We start from the raw sequence: 21005 nt of genomic DNA on the forward strand, positions 1-21005 counted from the left end.
GCCATGCAGCGCGCAGCGGCGGGCGAGGGGCAGGCGCGGGTGGCGCTCAGTGGCGTGGCGGGGTGGTCGGCGCTGTGGCTGGGCGCCGGGCGAGTGTGACGGGCGGGAAGGAAGAGCCCCTGGCCGGCGCGGCTGCTCCCCCCGCTCCATGTCAGCGTCCCGCCGCCGAGGGTGAGCGGCGCCCCGGACCGGCCACCGCCTCCCCCGCCCCCCGCAGGCGTCGGGGCCGCCTAGGATGGGCTGATGCTGCTGCCGGGCTCCGCGCCGTCTCGCCGCCGGGAGCCGCCGTCGTCGAGGATGGGGTGGGCGGGCGCGCTGCTCCTCTTGGCGGCGCTGTGGTGCGCCGGGGGAGCGCGCAGTTGCCCGCTGCAGCTGCGCGCCTGCAAGTGCGTGGACGAGAGGCCGAAGGGGCTGGCCATCCCCGGCGCCGCCAGGAAGAGGGTCAGCTGCAGCGGCCAGGACTTGGGCGAGCCGCCGGCGCCCCGTTTCCTACCCAACGGCACGGTCACCTTGTGAGTAGGGGGGGCAGGGGCTTAAAAAAAAAAAAGTGGGTCGGACGCTCTGCACGTGCTCAGAAGTCTTTCCCTGGCTGTGGAAGATGTGTGAGCGGAAACACCGGATTTTAATGCTTTCGCTGATCAGTTTGCAAGGCCTGAGCCAGGCTGTTAACGTGAGACATTTGGGAAGTCGTTAATTCATAGGTTTGCCGCAATTCAGTTGAAATCTTGCGGTTAAAGTACTTTGCATATCCTCTAAGGTACACACCTCCTTTATGTGTTTTATTCAATAGAATCATAGAGTTGGAAGGGACTTCCAGGGTCATTTAGTCCAACCCCCTGCTGGGTGCAGGAAACTCACAAATATCTTCCCCTAAATTCACAAATATCTTCCCCTAAATGCTGTCAGATGGCCATCTAGCAATGATATATTTGCTGCATAATCTTCGGAATTTACTTCCAGGTAAGAGTGCAGTCCATTAGAGTTGCTTAAGCCAGAGGCTGTATTCACCCCTGCCTTTCTACCAGGCTTTGTTGCCTTATGGAGAAGGATATTGACTCAGTCTTGGGACAAGTGCACTTTGTACATGGTCAGAGGCACACTTTTTTGCAGGTAACCTGATGTATAGGACAGTGTCTTAATGGAGATGCCTAGGCCAAAAAAATCTTTTTCATCACCAATGGAACTCACTCTGTACATGTTCAGAGGTATTCCAGGAACTGATTCTTGCAGGTGTTTATCCAAAGGGTTTAATATGTGCTCTGACCTGGATAGCCAAGGCAAGTCTGATCTCATCAGATCTCGGAAGCTAAGTAGGGTCAGCTGTGTTAGTACTTGGATGGGAGGTTGCCCTTGAAATACCCAGTCCAGGAGGCCAGGGTTGGCTTATTCAGCTGCTTCCCTGAATATCTTCCAGGCCCCCAGTAGGGGTCAGTCACCAGAGGTTGACATGACTCCCAGGTGCAGAGACACACACACACTGGGGGCTTAATTTGTACAATGAGATGTATTTTTGACTCCTGCCTGGGTCCCTTCCACTAACGTGGGAATTAGACTGGAAGATTCGTTCCTTGTTTTGCATTTGGTCCCAGCACCATAGATTTCCTAGGTTAGCAATCATCCCTTTCAAGGTATGAATGCTACTGATTCTTTTTAACACCAACATATGATCTAATGTCATTCCTGGCTCCTTCACACTTTTTTGCTGCGGTTGCAGTTTCCATTTCCCGTTGTTGATTGGCTTGAGGGGTCTTTGTAGCTCATCCAAAGATGCATGCTTGAAACTCAATCCAAAAGTGTGCCCTCTCGAAAGGCAATCTCTTTGCATTCAGGAGAAAGAGTCCAATAACACCTTAAAGACCAACAAAAACTATTCCAGGATATATACTTTTCACGTTGTGAATCAAAGCTCACACCTTAGAAACTTTTGTTGATCTTCAGTGTGCTACTGGACTGGAATTATGTTCTGCTACTACAGACTAATATGGCTACCCTCCTGAAACAGTCTTGAATTCAGGAAGACTGACTTCCTGGAGTATATATCAAGGATTTTGTTTTAGTTCTGGGACGCCAGTCTGAGCAAGGCTCCTAAGAGGACTGTATGCAACCCTGAGCTCCTTGTGGAAGGAACTGGATGGATATTGACTGTAAAAGCCACAAGGCAGGTATGTTGCTGGTGAGGCAAAAGAACTCACCTGTTGTACTTTGCATTTGCACAACTTCTCGTTTCAACCAGGATGCTGTCTGGGCAAAGGCAGTTCCCAGATTTTAATGTGAGTGCCAGAGACTGGCCACAGCGGGAAAATGATGTGTGGGTGTGCTCATCTTGCTGGCATACTACCTTGGCTTGTGCAGCTGCTTTGCACAGGTAGGACCCTAGACTAAAGGAGAAGTTTTGTGAGGAAAATTCACTTTGTGTTGCAGTTTGTATTTGCACATGCTAAGCCTAAAACCAAATTCTTATTGGTCTCACATGAGGAAGCGACTTTGCAGTGTGTTGTGCCAATGTGCAATATGGGCATGATTTGCGGCAGGGTTAATGGCTTGTTTTCTAAAGTCTGTGGGGCTAGAAGGCAAAGTCAGATCTCAGAAGCTAAGTAGAGGCTAGAAGGCAAGTTAAGCCAAAAGTCCAACCCTCTGTTTGGGATTACTCATCAGAGAGGGAAGGCACTTTGCATATGCTCCGAGGCACATAGCAACTCAGTTCACTTAAGTTAGTTTTGGCGCTCCCATCTTGCATCATGAGACCTTGCATAATACCCTCCTGATATTTGTGGGCACCTTTTTGTGCAAATGAGGCAGCACATGCATTTTATTTTGTTTGTTCGCTTAATTTACACCCTGCCTTTCTCCACAATGGAGACATTCTCTTTCCTTCCATATTATCCTAACAGCAGCCTTGTGAGGTAGGTTAAACTGAGGCTGTGTGACTAGCACAGTGTGCTCCTAAGAACTTCAGTGACAGAGTGGGGATTCAAACCTGGTTTTCTCAGATCCTAGGCTGAACTGCGACTTCCCACTGGCTGTCAGTTTTCCAGTAACGTGTGTGTGTGTGAATCACTGAGCCCTCACATTAAAAATATCAGATTTTTAGTTTGCTTTTTCTCCAAGGGTGCCATAAATTGTCTCTATTTACTTGTCTCTTTCCTTTTTATTTAAGCATTCATTTTTATTCCCACAATGTACTGGTGAGGTGGGCTAGGCTGAGAGATGACAAGTATGCTGAGAGCAATCGGGATTTGAACTTGGTTCTCTGCAATCTCAATCTGTCACCATAATGCTAACATTGTAAAATAAGCACAAACATGTCAGCTTATTGCTGCAGGGCTGCAGTTGAGGCATCATGTCAGCTTTGTGCGTGAGGGTGTGGTGTGCAGGAACCCATGTTGTACTTAAGCACTCAATCCAGTATCAAGTTGCTTCTCTATGGGCAGCCCATATGGTATGGGACGAAAAGGAGAAATTATGCACAGGGGATTTGCCATGCAAAAGGTAATTGGTAATGACGGATCATCTTGCGTCCAGGCATTCGGGTTGCTCATTTGATGTAAACATGAAATAATGGGAACTACAGTATTTGGGCAGTGAGGCTGAAAGCCCACACCAGCCTGCCGAGGTGGTGTTTAGATGTCACCCTTTCCCCTGCTGAAAATATTTCCCCTCTTTGAAACACGATAAGCGCATGTAATGAAAGTGGGAAGCGGGTCCAAAGAAAGCAGTCGTTTCCTCTCGCCCCGATGGGGAGGTGGGGCTGCCTTCTTTCATGCGAGCCAAACTTTGATGCCAGTTTTCCTTAACCGGAGGAAGGGAAATTATGCCCGCAGGTTTCTTAGGTACTTATTTTCAGCGCCCTTTGCAATCTGCAAGGAAATGTCAAAGCTAAAATTTGGCTGAAAGACTGTGAACGCCTCAGTGTGATTCTTAGAAAGTTAATGCTGGCGTTAAAGCACACACTGTCTTGGAAAGTGAATATAAAGCGCAACGTTCTGCTTTGCTAGTGAGTCTGTGGGATGGGCAGCCCAACCCTGCGCATGCTTACATGGAGCTAAGTCTTTCTGCGTTCAGTGGGGCTTAGTCCTGGGTGCATAGAATCGCAGCTTTTAGTATGCTGGGAGTAACGAGTATCTCAGGAACTGTCCTCACTCATCTGAACTCGGTCACAGTTTCAGATCAATCACCACTGGTTGGCTTCAAGTCCTTTCACTCAGTGAATTGAAGTCGGTGAGTAAGCAGGCTGTGGCTTTTGGGAGACTTTGGAACTCCCTGCCCCAGGAAGACAAACTGGACTCTGGTTCCTTGACCTTTTCACTGATTGATGGAGACTTGAGTGGGAGGAGATTTTGGCGGTGGCTGTGGGGAGCCATTCTTTGACAGTCTTTTTCCTGTTAATTTCTAACTTTTATCTCTTTGCGGTTACAGTCATCTGAATGAGTCAGTTTATTTGTTTTGCTCACCTGGGTTTTCATGCTGCTTTTTGTGATCAAGGTTTGGAGCACAAGTTGTGGGTTTTATAACTGGTTTAGAGCCATTCCAAGCGTTCTTTTAGTAGAAGATCAGTTAAAATAGGAAAGGGGTGTAGCTTAATTGTACATAATCTGCTTTGCATAAAGTCCCAGGTTCAATCCGCAGGATCTTCAATTGAAAGGAGTCGGCAGGTAGTGCAATGAAAGATGTCCACCAGAAAACATGGACAGCTGCTGCCGCCGGTTTTTGGAGATAATACCTGGGCTTTTTTTGTAGCAGGAACTGCTTTGCATATTAGGCCACACCCTCCTGATGTAGCCAATCCCCCTGGAGCTTACAGTAGGCTCTGTACTAAGAGCCCTATAAGCTCTTGGAGGATTGGCTACATCAGGAATGTGTGGTCTGAGTTCCTGCTACAAAAAAACCCCTGAATACTGACTTTGGTAGACCTCAGTTAAAGCATTTAGCTGAATCTATAAAGCTGTGTCATCATTGCAGGATTATCAGACTCATCCTGTAAGCCTCAAGATCCATACTGGATGATGCTCAGCCTGAGATCGAATGTAGAATGGGCAAGTAATGTAAGGGATGTTTGATGCAGGATTGCAGTGATCATAATCTCTGAATTTTTTCTGCAGTGATTCTCTTTGAGGCTATAGGGTGGAAGGAAGAGAGACTTAACCCATTCTTCATGCATTGTTTTCTTCAGCCAAATTCGCACCCCCCCCCCCCCAAACATACTTTCTGTGCTGCTTCAAAGCACAGCTATTCAAAATCTGTGACATTTCCTTGCCACTTTTGCTTGATTTGGAAATAAGTTTGCTTCCAATGTATTTATTTTTACTTTTTCTTAATTCCATTTGGCTTTCCAACTTTTTTAAAAACAACAACCCTCTTTTGCTTGTTTTGAATAGTTAACTTTTGCTCAGCCAAGGAATGACTCACATGTGAAACAATATGATTTGTGGCTTTGCCTGTGCGTGATTGTGTTAATTAACCTCAGTGGATGTCAGCTTGCACATTTGCCTGGAGAGTGGCTGTGCTGCCTGCAGGAAACTGGAGTGCATTTGAAATATCTCTCCAAGTGGTTTGTAGAGTTCTTGCAGATTGTTTTCTGGAATGTTTAGGTGACTCTTTTAAATCTGTATCTCTGTCTTCATCTGTATGCTGATATTACTCCATCCCCGAGTCACAGTACTGAAACAGTAATGTTTTCATATTCTTACTTAGCTTTGCTTGGTTCAGAGAGGTCTCTCTAAAGGCTCTTGTGTGCAATTAGAGCTCTGCGTAGTGCTCTGACGCAAATGAGTTTTTGACAAAGAGGAGTCAGTCTTATCTGCACTGAAGGGCCACCCTTTCTGTGCATGCATCTTCTTGCATGTGCTAAAACTGGTGTGCTCTGCTGTTGCACATGGGATCCTTTATCAGAGCCGTGGACCTTCTCCCATCATGGAGAAGAAATAAACTGAAATCTTGAGATACCTTAAGGGACTTGCAAGTTTTTGTTGTTGTGTAAGATTTCAGGGACTAGGGACTATCTCATCTTGTACAAAGATCAGAAGCTGTTTTAAGTTGAGTCAGACCACTGGTCCCTCTGACTGGCAGTGGTTCTCCAGGGTCTCAGGTAGAGGACTTTAGAAGAAGAAGAAGATATTGGATTTATACCCCGCCCTCCACTCCGAATTTCAGAGTCTCAGAGCGGCTCACAGTCGCCTTTATCTTCCTCCCCCAAAACACCCTGTGAGGTGGGTGGGGCTGAAAGGGTTCTCACAGCAGCTGCCCTTTCAAGGACAACGTCTGCCAGAGCTATGGCTCACCCAAGGCCATTCCAGCAGGTGCAAGTGGAGGAGTGGGGAATCAAACATAGTTCTCCCAGATAAGAGTCTGCATACTTAACCACGACACCAAACTGGCTCTGTCATCACCTCCTGCCTGGTCCTTTTCACTGGAGATGCTGGTGACTGAACCTGGGACTTTCTGCATTCCAAGCAGATGCTCTTCTACTGAGCACAACCCACCCCACATGCATGGAAAGAAACCACAGGAGGATACACTTATGAAAAATCTGTGAGCAGTTGTCCTACTTTGTATGGCAGAAGATCACTGGACTGGGCTCTCCCTTTTCCCCCTGCAAGACATGCAGTGAGGAGTTTCTTTACAGGAACAAATGTAGCTTCTGATAATCAGCATCATTATAACCTGCTTTCGTAAAAGACGGTGAGGAGTGCAATTCTGAGCAGAGCTTTACTCTTCTAAGTTCATTATCTTCACTTGATAGAGAAGAGTGTAGCTCTATTTAGGATTGCATTGGAGGCAAAGGATAGTAGAACTTCGATGACTGCATCTTGGCTATGCAGCCCATCCCAGGACAGTTGTTCAGAGGTGTTCAGCTCCTTTCAGGGTCCACCCTTCACATTTCCACAGCCGTCACAACCACCTCGCTTTCTCCGGGCTCTGTTTTGTTACCAAGAGGCCTTGGGCAGCTGCTTCTAATTTCTCAAATCAGCTGCACATCTGCAGGTACAAGAGATTGGCTCACTAGCCCATGCCTTCCATTGTTTTAAAAAAGGATCCCCCCCCCCCCCCCCGTCCAAACACATGGCAGTTGGAAACCTGCCTGTATTATGAAATTGCTTTTGACTGCCGAAGATCAGGAAGGCATGGCTGAGACCTGGAAAAAGTTCACAGATGTTGGGTTGGATCCAAGGGGTTTGTTCTACTTATGGCAGAGCCTTCTGCAGTGCAGGCAGGTTTGTTCCACCAGTGGAAAGCTGCTAGCACTGATGACAGTCTGGAGGAATGGAAGCTTTGAATTCAATTCTGTATATTTTGCGTCTCATGGAATGGAAGATAAGCAGATGGGTGTGTGTTGAGAGGGGCCATTGCACACTATTGATTTTGGCCTTGATTTTTCTCTCCATCTGGAATGAACACCTCTCCCCTGACCTGGATGGCCCAGCTTAATCAGGTCTCAGGAGCTGAGAAAGGAAGGCCAGAGGCAGGCAATGGCAGACCACCTCTTTTTTCTCTTGCATGGAAAACCCTATGTGGTTGCTGTAAGCAAGTCTGAAGAAGGCACTTTCCAGCACATATGGCAAGAGGAGAAGGATGGTTATAGTACTGAACTAGGTAAAAGGTAAAGGAAGTCCCCTGTGCAAGCACCAGTCATTTTTGACTCTGGGGTGACATTGGTTTCACAACGTTTTCACGGCAGACTTTTTTTTACCGACTCATTTTACCGACCTCATACTCATTTTGCTGACTTCAGAAGGATGGAAGGCTGAGTCAACCTTGAGCCGGCTACCTGAAAACCCAGCTTCCGCCGATCGAACTCAGGTCGTGAGCAGAGCTTAGGCTTGCAGTATTGCAGCTTTAACATTCTGCGCCAAAGGGCTCTTGGCCAAACTAAGGGACAAGCTGAACAAGATCCTGGATTTTCATGACTTAAACACCAGATGTGCAATTTGGCCCCCAGAAACAGCAAGTGAGAGAGGATGATTTGGATGGAGGCCACAGCACAGGGAGGGTTGATCTGCCCTTCATGCCATTCCCTTGATCAAAAATGACCCCCTGCACTGCTTTAAGCCTCAATACCTCTTTTTCACCCTTATTGTCTAGATGAAGCATGTGAATGGAGAGAGAGAGTTAAATTTTTCCCCACGCTGTGGATCTGTGGTCTGGATCATCCCCTTATGCAGCTGCATTTCCGGGCCATATTGGGAGGTCATGCGGACAACAAAGTGCACAAATGGCAGCCTGGCCCTTTAAGAAGCTGAAGTGCTCAGTGATAAGCTAGAACCAAAGGAGGGCTGGCCACACTCCCTAAGAAACAAGTCATGAAGGGCTTATCTACACACCACGTTTTCCCCCAGACCTATGCTACCAAATGCATATTGTGATTTCTGCACTGGGAGCCTACTGCCAGACACTATTTGGATGGGACTTTGGTGTGTAGGGAGAGGGGTTTTAGCCTCCCCCTGCCCACATACCATTTTCCTGACCTGAAATGGCCCGGGGGGCACTGTTTGACCCACTGGAGGCTCCAAATGCACTGATCTGGTACATATAAGTCTTCCCAACAGGACAAACAGCACCCCTCTGCCAGGCTGTTTCAGGTCAGGTGGGAGATTGGGAGGTTGCTAACCTACAGGAGGTGGCTGGAGATCTCCCAAGATTACCACAGAACTGAAGGCAACAGAGACCAATTCACCTGGATAAAGTGACCCTTTGAAAAGTGGACTTTACGGCAGGGGTGTCAAATATTTAGCTGGCAGGACAGAACTGGCCCACTTAGGGCTACGATCAGGCCTGTGGCTCTTTTCTCCCCCTCTTGTTCTCACTCTTTGAAGTTCCCAGACTGCTGGAGTTCCAGTTTCTTCTGCCATGTCTTTGCTGGATGCAGCAGGAAGCTCTTCTGGGCTTCCAAAGCTGAAAAAAAAAGTGGAATGGATTTTCCATTAAGGTCTCTGTGCCCAGACAGATAGTCTATCTGGGCCCAGCAACCTTAATGGAAAATCCATTCCATGTTTTCCTGTGGTACAATGTCTTTCAATGGAGTGGAGCTCAGTTTCACTTTCCAGCATTCCTATGCCCAGCTGAAGCTGTTGCTTCCTGGAGTTGTGTCCCTGCAAATAAAGGGCTGATGCTTTGAGCTGGCTTGTCTCTGCTGAATGGACCTGGGAACCAGTGCCTAGTGAGTACTCTAACCTGGGAATCCACAGCCAAAGGGGGATATTATACTGGAGAGTCATTGCCAATCTGAGTAGACCTGGGTGGTGGGAGGGAGAAGCTTGCAATGCCCAGCCATTTCATGTTTTCCTAGGCACAGAATATTTTATATTATTAGTTTCTGCTGTGATCCTTGTGCTTTTTCTTGATATATTATTTTTAAAATTGCATTGCCAAATCCCACTATTCCCCCACCTTTCCATTTAAAAAAAAATACTGCAAGAGTTTTGAGAATGTTTGTATTTTTAGTAAAAACCAATATTTTTAATTCTGTTTGTCTGTGTTTATATCTCCTCTACCTGGCATTACATTTTATGGCATACATGGCCCAGCCCCACAAAGTCTCATTTATGTCAGATCTTGTAACAAATAAGTTTGACATCCCTGCTCTATCGCATTATTTCCCATTGAAATCCCGCCCTCATCAGGCTCCACCCCCAAAATATCTGGGTATTTCCCAACCTGGAGCTGACAAGCCTACTCTCTTCTCATGCACGGTGGTCCTGATGCAGATTGGTTCCATGCATGCCTGGGACGAAGTTTCCAGCACAGAACTAGCAATTTCTGTTTGATTGCTATGGCTGCCAAAAGATCTGGGGAAGAGGGATCCTGTCCCTTTAATAGTGGTTTAATAGAATCTTATTCCCCAACATGCTATGAAATGCTTCAATTTCACTTTTCTGCACATCACGCATCTATTAAAGGGACAGGTCCTTTTTCTCCAGGCCTGCTGGCAACTGTGTTGATCTCATGAACTCAGGGTAAGGGAAGCACAATGTGTAGTGGAGCTGTGCCCTGGAATGTCCCTTGATCGCTGCTGATTGTACGGCTCCTTCGCTTATGGCTCCCATATCTTGGCTTGCTGGCAACCAGTTGAACTGGCCTATTTCTTGCTGCTGCTGAATTAATCCTGCTGGAGTAAACGTTGGATCTTATATCTAGCTGGTCTGGTCCAGCCCATGCCTGTTATCTGGTAGAGAAAGTTGTCATCTGTTCTGGTCTGCTTGGGTCCTGTCCCTTTAGAAGTGATCTGACATGGAGAGATAAGCTGATGAAGTTTCTCCCAGCAAACAGCTAAACTCCATACTGCCTTTTGACGGGGCCCAAGAAACCTAAGAACATAAGAGAAGCCATGTTGGATCAGGCTGATGGCCCATCCAGTCCAACACTTTGTGTTACACCAGGTGACACCAGGTACCATCAGGAGGTCCATCAGTGGGGCCAGGACACTAGAAGCCCTCCCACTGTTGCCCCCCCCCCCACCCAAGACCAAAACCTATTAAAGGGACACTTAGAAGAGCTGGTTCAAAAACTGGCATCCCAAAGCAGGGGAGCGACTTCTTTCACTAACACCTGCAAGTGCCTCCACAGTTTCCCGAATGGTAAGTTTGGGTGCCCCTTTCAAAAGCGGAGCAACACAAAGAAACCACCACGTATATAACAATCAAATCTAGTCTAGATCTAGAAATTATATGATAAAATCCAATATATTTGCAGTTGATATGTGTAAGCATGGTTAACGGTTCAGTAAAGGCTACAAAGTTCCGAAAAACATACATAGTTTTTCAAGGTCAAAAGATCCATATCTGAAACAAGAGAATCACTGGCAGAGGAACAAAGCCTTCACGTTCCTGCAAAGTTGGTAAAGATTCTGGCCCTGAAAAACTGTGTATGCATCCTTTGGATTGTTTAGGCTGCCTGTAATTTTTGATGATAAAGGCACTTACACGTATCAATTGCAAATATATTGGATTTTATTATATAACTTGAATAAATACAACAGGCTCTAGAAAGAGGCTTTGGGTGAATGCCCCGGCCTTGGGAACTCAGCTTCAATTTGCTGTCGTGTCATAGCATGAGGACAATCATGCAGATGTTGAAGCTCATCAGTCCTTTTGTTTGCAATGCATTGTTGCCACCTTTTCCTGTCATATTCGGCCTTGCAGCATTTAGCATCAGCATGTGCTTGTGGTGTGATGTGTTGTTTGGGTTTTTTTGGCCTGGCATGGTTGTATTATGGTATACCATAGAGTAGGTGCCTCAGGGTGGCTGTTTTCTGTAGGGGAATTGATCTGACTTCAGCTTTCCATCCTTTCCCCCCTCCTTGCAGCCTCTACCTAAGAAAAGTACAGTCTTTCTCCACAGTGGGGACGAAAGCAGCTGACATCATTCTCCTCCCCCCCTTTTTAATCTGCATAACAACATGGTGAGGTAGGTTAGGCTTAAAGTCTGTGACTGGTCCAAAATCATCCAGTCAGCTTCCACAGCAAGAACCAGGGTCTGGCAGACCCTGTTCTGAAGCACTAACTTCTATGCCACACTGGCTGTCATGGGGGGCTGTTGATGAACAGGAGCAAGCAGCCAGGCCTAATTCAGTCACGCCAGTCATGTGGCATCATCACCCAAAGGGTGCTGCCAGGCCTAGGGTAGCTAACCTCCAGGTGGAGCCTGGTATCGCAACTGAACTCCAGACAATCAATCTCTCTCCCCCTGTGGAAAATAACTGCTTTGGAGGGTGGACTCTATGATTGCATTATATTCAGCTGAAGCCTCTCCCCTCCCCACACTCTGGCTTTCAAAGACTCCACCACAAAATTTTCAGGATTTCCCCAACCTGAAGCTGGCAGCCCTAATCAGAACTGGCCCCAATGAGTTTTCCCTCAAAGGCCAAAACAGGTCTGGAAAGGGCCTCCTCCCCCTTCTTTTTACGACAGGACCAAGCTTGGAATATCTTGGTTGTCCAGCAACAACCACTGAGGGGAAATGGAGGACCCAGCAGGATGGTCCAATAGGACATGATGACAGTTTCCCCAGTGGCCCAATCCTCATCTGTCCTGGGACTGGAGGGTGGGGTTGCTCTCCATGGATATTGAGTGATGCATGGCTCAGCCAATGGGAGAGTAGGTGAGTCATCACTATGTGTATGTGTGTATGTATGAATTCTATATTTGATTGTTATATACATGATGTTTTCTTTGTATTGCTGGAAGTTACACATCATGTTTGATCTGTTGCTTGTTTTTCAAAAGTGGGCCAAACAAAGCATGTCCCACAGAACCTATTGCAATTTATCCTACCTTGCTTTCAAGGAACTGAGAGTGGTATAAACAGTTTTGCACTCAAAATAACCTTGTGGGCCAGATTATGCTGAAAGAGAGAGACTGGTTTAAAGCTCACTGGGAATTTGAACCAGGCTCCTAGTCCAATAAGAGCCCCACGGTGCACAGTGGTAAAACTGCAGTACTGCAGTCAGAGCATTCTGCTCACGTCCTGAGTTCGATCCCAGAAGAAGCTGGTTCAGGTAGCTGGCTCCAGGTTGACTCAGCCTTCCATCTTTCCAAGGTCAGTAAAATGAGTACTCAGCTTGCTGAGGGAAAAGTGTAGATGACTGGGGAAGGCAATGGCAAACTACTCTGTAAAATGTCTGCTGTAAAAACGTGAAAGCAACGTCACTCCAGAGTTGAAAACAACTGGTGCTTGCACAAGGGACTTTTCCTTTCCTAGTTTGGCCAGTTGATGTTCTCTATACAGGGGGCTTTCCAAAAAAAAAGGGCACTGTAAGATTCCCTTGGCTCACTGCTTGGGTTTATATCTTTGAGGGATTGCTCCTTTTCCTTGGTGTCTGAAGAAATGACTTGCAGGCTTTGAAGGGCTTGAATACACTTCTCTTTTCTCAAAAGAAGATCCCTGTAAGATTGGCCCATAACATACATCATGTCTAGCATCCACTTCTCACAGTGGCCAACCAGCTGTTTCAGGGAAACCCCTGAGCATTCCCCAGTAAGCTTCATGACCAAGTGAGGATTGGAGCTGGGATCTCCACAGACATCATCCAACCACAACATCCAACCCCAGATGCTGTGTTGTATCTGTAGGTCTGAGAGAAGAAGGTGCTGATTTGGAATTGTTCAGTGGTTTGTTCAATGGGAGATGGAAGTGGGCATGGTGACCATATTGATGCCGCAAGTCTACTGGGCATGCCCAGATCTGGAGCGTTGTGCCTGGCTTTGTCCCCCAGGCAGCCTATAAAGTCAGCCTGGAGCTGCTGCAAGGTGGCGGGACCGATCTGGGCCTGTATTAACAAGGTTTTAATTCCCTCCTTTGCTAGCTGACCTCTCCGCTAATAGTTTAATGGAAAAAGTACTGTCTTCCTAACAAGAGACAGATAGCTGTAGAAGGTCATAGCCAGCCGTGCTGTCTCTCACGCAGGAGTTTCAAACCTCTTCCAGATGTGGAATTTTTGAGCGAGGCCTCATTTATGCACACAGCATGATTGCTCTGAAATTGCATATTGTCTAGTAGGGGGGTGGGAGGGGAGGGGGAGGTAATATAAAGTTTCAGCTTATGACCAGTTTCCAGGCCTATTGGAGAGCCCTTCTCCAAGACTGGTTTTTGCTCTCTGCCTTTCTGCCTGGGGCATTCTTGACAAAATTCCAGCTTTTGTTTTGTTGTTTATTGGGCTACAGTCTTGGCTGTTACCTTGCCCTTTGGGGAAAAAAGGACCCATAATTGAGTTCTGCAAAGATTCTGAGACTCAGGAGCTACCTTAATTATGGCCAGGACAGGGAAAAAACTAAAGGCTTGCAAGCCAGAGCATGTTTTGTTCAGAGGCCTTGTTTTGTAAAGCTATTATGGGCTGGGATCCAAGTGGCATTTGGTGTCAGCTCAGAGTTAAAATTGGGGGGGGGGGGCAGCTCACCCGCTTTGTATGCAGAAGGTTCCCAGTTCAGTCTCTGATACCTCTCTGGTTAAAGGACCTCAGGTACCAAGTGCAGGGTAAGACCTTTCTCTGCCAGAGACCCTGGACAGCAGCTGTGAGTTAGAATACTGACCTAGATGGGCTCATTTGAGGATATAAGGCAGCTTCACCTGTGCAGTTGAGAAAGACAGACTCTGTGCTGGGCACAGGGGAAACTGACCAGGTTGGGGAAGCTAGCCAGGTTGGTGCCTCTATAGAAAGTTGGTGAAACTGATAAGGTCAGGAGGAAAGCCCTAGTCAGATTCACTCTGATTCAGAGTCAGCCTCATCCTTCCCCCTGCCTCCTTTTCCACTGAAGTATGGCTGTGCAGAACAAAACATGTCTTTGGGAAGACAAAGAGGAAATGCCATGGCATTAATAGGGCTTTTTTCCTGACTGTGAGTTTCCTCAGAGCCGCAAGAGAATTTTCTCCTGGAATGGGTGTTGTGTAGTTAGGTAAGATCTCCAGCAGCAAATGTTAAGGAAAGCCTGAGACCCTGGAAAACAGCTGCCTGTCAAATGCCTGCATGAAGTGGATCAGCTGATGTGGGGAAGGTAATGAAGGAGCGGATGGCCCAAAGTCATTCAGAAAACTTTGTGTCCCGAGCTGAGATCCCAACCCAAAGATGCCCGACTGACAGCCAATACAGTCTGTTAACCACTTCCACATACTGGCTCGCCCTGCCAGTCTGCATTGTTAGTTTCTTTTCTGCTGGTGGTCATGGATGCTCATGGACTGTGATTAAAAATAGCATATCCCAACTCAAAAGCGGGTCGCAAAGCCTCTGAAAGTGGCTTTTGCAGATTTATGGATTTGGGCACCCTTCATTGTTGTTTTTCCAAAACAGATCAGTGTACCCAGGAAATTCGGGCTTGTGAGTCACCTCACCATACCCCAAAGGCTGGGAACCACTGCTCTCAGGAACGTGGCAAGGAGTTGCTATGTACTCTCTTAACAGGGTATGAAACCATTATAATGTGAAGCTGCCTTCTACTGAGCCAGACCATTGGTCTCTCAAGGTCATTGTTGTCTACTCTGACTGGCAGCTGCTCTCCACAGTCAGGTAGAGGTCTTTCACATCACCTCCTACCTGATCCTTTTAGCTGGAGATGTTGTTGGGACCTCCTTCATGCAGAGCAGATGCTCTGCTGTGGAGCCACCACCCTTTCCAAACATCAGACTCTTTCTGTCCTGTCCATTGTGGATTAATTGTTCTGCCCTGACCATTGTGGTCAGCACAAGGATGATGATTCCTGTGGCAACCCTGTGATGGGTTGCCAGCTCTGGGTTGGGAAATTCCTGGAGATTTTGATGGTGGGTTTGGGGGAAAGGAGGAGCTTCATTGGGGTCTATTGCCACAGAGTCCACCTTCTAAAGCAGTCATTTTCTCCAGGGAAACTGTTTTCTGTAACATGGAGACCAGTTGTAATTCTGGGAGATCTCCAGCCACCACCTGGAGATGGACAACTGATATAGGCCTGTGAAAGTGACAGCTTTGAAGCGCAATATATGCTGTTAAAGTTTCTGTTCCTAGTTTGTATCAAGAAGGAAGAGTCCTTTGTGTCTCATCACTCCTGTGTGGGTGGGGTGGAGAAGGGAGGAAGTTTCAGTGGATTGTGCCAACATTTCCAACTTTTCAGCTGCTGCTTGGTTCAAAATATGTTCCTTATTAAAAGTTAGATGCTGACCAAAAGAGTCTGTTTAGAGTTTCCTGTTCGGCCTTGAGCATAGTTAGCCTGCATGATGCTTGACGTCTGACCTGACCTTGTGCTGATCCTTAGAAATCCACATGATCTAATGGGTCAGTGTGAGTGATAAAATCCTACAGGTTAGAAAGATGTCTGCAGAAACTAGTACCTTTCCCTTTAAGAGAGCACTATTTCAACCACTCATTAGTTCAGAAGCAAAGAACAGGAATAAATGGACAGCTCTTGGTTGACTTAGAATCATTCAGGATGATGAAAGCCAAGGCTGAAGGGCTCCAAGAGGATCTCCACAAATTGTGTGAGTGGGCAACAATATGTCAAATGAAGTTCAGTGTTGGAAAATGTAAGGTGATGATACTGGGACAAAAAATTCCCAGCTTCAAGTACTGGCTACTGGGGGGTCTAAACTTCTTGAGAGTGAGAGAGAGAAAGATCTTGGGGTCATAGTACATAGCTCAATAAAAGTATCAATATTATAATATCACTGTATAGGTCTATGGTGTTGCCTTATTTGGAATATTGTGTACAGTTCTGGCCATCGTATCTCAAAAAGGACATTGCAGAGCTGGAAAAAGTAGAGAACAACCAAAATGATTGGGGGTTTGGAGGACCTTTCCTATGAGGAAAGTCTAAAGCAGGGGTGTCAAACTCATTTGTTATGAATGCTGGATCTGACATAAATGAGACCTTCTTGAGCCATGTCGGGTTGGGCCGAGCCATGTTGGGCTGGGCCATTTCTGTATCTATTTAAGATTAGGTAGTGGAGATATAAACTTTATAAAGGACACAAACAAATTAAACGTATATTTAAAAAAAAACCCTTAAAACACGCTTAAAACTTTAGCACTTGTTGGTCTTAAAAGTGCTCTCTTTGTATTTCTCCCATGGGATCCAGAGAACTGGGCAAAGGAAACTCTGGCTCTTTCCTTCCTTCCTCGAGGGACTGGAGGGGGGAGCCTCAGCCAGTAGAAGGAAGAAAGGCTTGGCTCAGTGACTCTGCTGTGCAATTGAGCAAGCCTTGCAAAGCAAGCTATTATGCAGAAGGAAGCAAGAGATAGGGAGAAGGAAGCAGATGACAGCCAGTTGCTTGGGGGCCTGATAGGAGCCCTCCGGGGGGCTGATTTGGCCCCCAGATCTTATGTTTGACACCCCTGGTCTAAAGAGTCTGGGACTTTTCAGTTTAGAAAAGAGATGACTAAAGGGGGACATGATCGAGGTTTACAAAATATGGAGACCAGAGAGCTGGAAAAAAAAAATTCTCTCTCTCCCAAAATGCTAGAACTCAGGGGCATCCAATAAAGCTGATGGGCAGTAGATTCAGGATGGAAAGAAGGAAATATTTTGTTTACATAGTGAGTGATTAAAATTTGCTGCCAGAAGATGTAGTGATGGCTACAGGAATAAAGAATCCACTCTGCAGTGGATGCTTGGTGGGTGACTTTTGCCAGTCACATTCTCTCAGCCTAACCTACCTTGTAGGGCTGTTGTGAGAATAAAATGGAGGAGAGGAGAATGGTGCATGGTATAAAGGAAGTAAATACAAATAAATAATTTGAACCTCCCTGCTCAGAAGCAGTTTACGTATGAATGCCAGTTGTTGAAGGGCATTAGCAGAGGAGAACTCCTGCCTTCAGACTCTTCTTGTGGGTCTCTTGGATGGGCTTGGATCTGTAATAATCATTCAGCTTCCATGAAAGATCTCTTCAGAGACATCGACCTGCCAGAAGCACTCAACAGGGTAGGAATGATTGGTAATAACTTGATAGCTTATCTTTGCCCGACTAGTTGGTGGTCTGTGTCATATCAGAAGAGGCTGGGTGGGGAAGTGTTCTACCTGACCAAGGAGAGCAAGGCCTGGTTCATATGTGCCAGAAATGGTAGAATAGAAGACACTGTTTCAGACTGAGGAGAGAGGCTTGCATGTTGGCATGCTTTCCTACGTTAAAATTCCCTTTCAACTGGAATATTAGCCCAGAAGGCAAAGAGAGGGGCTAAAACATCATCCTCACTGTGCGGCTTTTCTGGTTTGAATGGAGTGTTTAATGCAGAGGAATGTTCAAAGCTGAAATCCTCTATCTGGAGTCCTTTCTGCCATCTTGCTGTTCTCTCTCCTCTTTCTCCTGTATGTGTGAACCAGGCCCAAGTGACAACTTGGGAATCCAGTGGCTCTTCTTTCTAGGATTCCTATTTGTACAACCTTTCTTCCTTCCCCTCCATGTTGCATGGATTCCAGGAATACATCCAAAGCTGAGTAGATCTCATACTCAGGCCTCAGATTCAGTGGGAGCTCACAGGAGCACAGCTCCTGAACCTTTCTGAGAATTCCACCTCCTCCTTCTGAGAGTTCTACCTCCTTGTCCATTGAATAGTAGGTGCAGCTGGACACTTGCCCTTCACACCATTGTAAATCAAAGAGAGGAAGCCAATTGAAAATCACAACAGTGATGTGTTGGGTTATTGAAAAAATTGTCATCCTCTGCTTGTCAGTCAAGTCTATCAAAAAGGAAGGATGACAGGTCCAGTCTAGAGCTCTCTTGTTGCTTAAGAGAGCTTCTTCCTACTTCAGGTGCCTACATATTTAGTTTGTGTGTTTATTTAATCCATTGGTACCCCGCCTTTCTCCCCAATTGAGACCCAAAGTGGCTTACATCACTCTCCTCTGCTCCATTTTATCTTCACAACAACCCTGTAAGGTAGATTAGGCTGAGAGTGTGTTACTGGCCCAAGGTCACTCAACAAGCTTCCATGGCTGAGTGAGGATTTGAACCTGGGATCTCAGATCGTAGTCCAACACTTGAACTACTGCACCACACTGAGTGCAACAGAAGGAAAAGCTACAGTGGAAGGAAGCAAATATTAGAGTTGCCTTATATCATCAGATCTTTGGTCTGTCTTACTCATATTGCCTATTCTCTCTGGTGGCAGATCTGTACAGTCTACAGTAAAGAAAGACCTTTCCTAAGGGATTCAACCACGACCTTAATGCAAAGCGTAGGGTCTCTCTGCATGGCTTATGTTCAATAAAATTTGAATCCCACCTCTTTGGAATTGTCTCTTGTCATCTTTATTGCCTACTTTCTGAAATACAGTCATCTTGAGCAGGGGGCAAATTTCTACCCCACAAGCTTGTTTTAAGGACAAAGCACATTTGCCAGTCTGAATTCCTTGGAAGTTATCTTACTACTAGACTGTTGAAGAAACCCAAGGTCTTTGTTTTGGGGTCAAAAAAGGCTCCCTTTGTCCAGGAGCCAGCCAACAGACATGTGAATCTTGTTCTAGCAGAGTTGTCCCCTCTGTTCCTTCCAGATCAGTAAAAGCCCCCATGTGGGGCCTTTTTTGATCAGAAATGCACAGGAACATAGTTTCGGCTGACTTGGGATCAGGGGGTGTGGCCTAATATGCAGGGCCGGCCCTCCCGCTAGGCAAACTAGGTGGTTGCTTAGGGCGCCAAGAGGCATGGGGCGGCAAATTGGGCTCTCATCCCTCCCTTAGCTTGCCCCCTCCTTTTCCTTCCCTTCCCTTCCTGCCCGCCTCCCCATGGCCGCCCTTTTCCTTCCCTTCCCTTCCTTTCTTCTCGACTCCCCCCCATCACCGCTGCTCTTTTTCTTCCCTTCCCTCCCTTTCCACCCCCCATCACTGCTGCTGCCCTTTTCCTTCCCTTCCCTCCCTTTCTTCTCGACTTTCCCCCCATTCGCGCTTCTGCTGCCCTTTTCCTTCCCTCCCTTTCTGCCCTACCCCGCCCCTCCTAGTCACCCCTGCTGCTGCACCTTTCCCTCAGGGCTGGCCCTAGTCCTCCTAGTGTATCCACGCAGCTTACTCATGAGTAGCCCCACACTTACTCGTGAGTAGGTGGCAGCCGGCTGGGTGACCGGGGCGGGGCAGAGCTCTGCTGCCTAGGACGCCAGAAGGGCTAGGGCTGGCCCTGCTAATATGCAAATGAGTTCCTGCTGGGCTATTTCTACAAAAAGAGCCCTGCCCCCATGTATCCAAACCAGTCCCCTTGCTGTGGCATAGCAAGGGGAGCTATTCCAGGCAGGCAAGCCTGCAGGCAGCTGTGGGAGCCACCTGCCTCTAATCTCGCAGCTCCTCCGGCTGCCCTGCACGCGCAAGGGCTCTTCCCTTTGCAGCGACATCGACATCCGTAGGGTGTTGCTGCCGGGCTATTTTAGTCAGCTGCAAATCATTGTTCCAACCCGTCGGTCCCCATTTGTTGGAGCAGGAAAAATAAATCCCCGAGAGGGTGTGAAGTCTGCAGTTCCACTACGGCTCTGGCAACAAGAGCTTAGGAATTGCTCGGGCACTGGAAGCCTTTTCCTCCTGCCATTTGAAGAGGGGAAATTCTCTGTTGACACAGAGCACGATCCTGGCAGTCTGACCAGCGCGAGGAGTTTGTGCCAGATCTTTCCACAGCCCCCCAGTGCCTTAGGCTCTGCTATTTCTAATGGCCGTCAGCCACACACTGAGCTTCTGTGGTTGGTTTTGATTTTCCAGGTGTATAATAAGTAGCATCCTGCAGCAGCATCCATGTGGGGTGGCGGGTGGCAGTGGAGCTCTCGCATACCTGTATGGGTAGTCATAGGGAAACACAATGCCAGTAGGAATCTGTGTAGGGCAGTGGCTGCAGTGTTGGGCAAAGACTTTGAGAGACTCAAGTCCAAATCCCCACTCTGTTCTAGGAGCTCATAGGGTGATCTGGAGCCAGTCACTCTTTGTAGGCCTCTCCTACCTCACAAGGTTGTTGTGTGGTTGGAATGGAGGAAGGGAGAACAACAAATGACGCTGAGCTCCGTGGAGTAATGGGAGGCTTTTTAAAATGTGTGATGTGATTGGGACACATAAGTATGCTGCTTAAGATGCAAAGCAGGGGTGAAAACAACAACCACAAGAACCATTTCTTGCAGGGGCAGATTTTAACAGCTCAAATCCAGAGCTTCTCTGGCCTTCCTCTTCTATTTATGGGCCAGACCTACGTATGTTTCCACTGTGTAAATGGCCTAATACTGCTTATTGTCTTCCTGTTGTCTTCCCTGGTTCTAAGATAACATCACAATCAATTAGATTGACAAGCAGATCATTTATAATTTTTGCCCCTATCTGCCTTGTGTATTTAGATTTTTGTACCCCACCTTTCTTCCCAATAGGGGTCAAAAGCAATTTCCAGCAACTTCGAGCTCCCTCTTATCCTCACAGTAGCACTGTGAAGGGGGTTAGGCTAAGAGGGAGTAACTAGCCCAAGGTCACCCCACATGCTTCCATGGTAGAGCCAGGATCTCCCTAGTCCTGATGCTGGCTCTTTAGCACATTAATCTCCCCATCTGGACTGCATAAATGGAGGATTCCAGAAGGCTTCCTACCTGTATGCTGATCAGC

At 47.1% G+C, this 21005-nt stretch overlaps 1 protein-coding gene across 1 annotated transcript in view; it reads left to right on the forward strand.

The window, feature by feature from the left end:
* The first annotated feature begins 228 nt into the window (after window positions 1–228).
* Window positions 229–21005, forward strand: part of ADGRA2 (adhesion G protein-coupled receptor A2) — a 125205-nt gene continuing 104428 nt past the window's right edge. Inside the window, exon 1 of the mRNA XM_060251882.1 lies at window positions 229–512. Coding sequence (XP_060107865.1) covers window positions 244–512 — 269 coding nt within the window. The 5' untranslated portion in view covers window positions 229–243. The remainder of the gene's footprint in view (window positions 513–21005) is intronic.

The sequence above is a fragment of the Heteronotia binoei genome, chromosome 12 (assembly GCF_032191835.1).
Source record: "Heteronotia binoei isolate CCM8104 ecotype False Entrance Well chromosome 12, APGP_CSIRO_Hbin_v1, whole genome shotgun sequence".
Classification (NCBI taxonomy): Eukaryota; Metazoa; Chordata; class Lepidosauria; order Squamata; family Gekkonidae; genus Heteronotia; species Heteronotia binoei.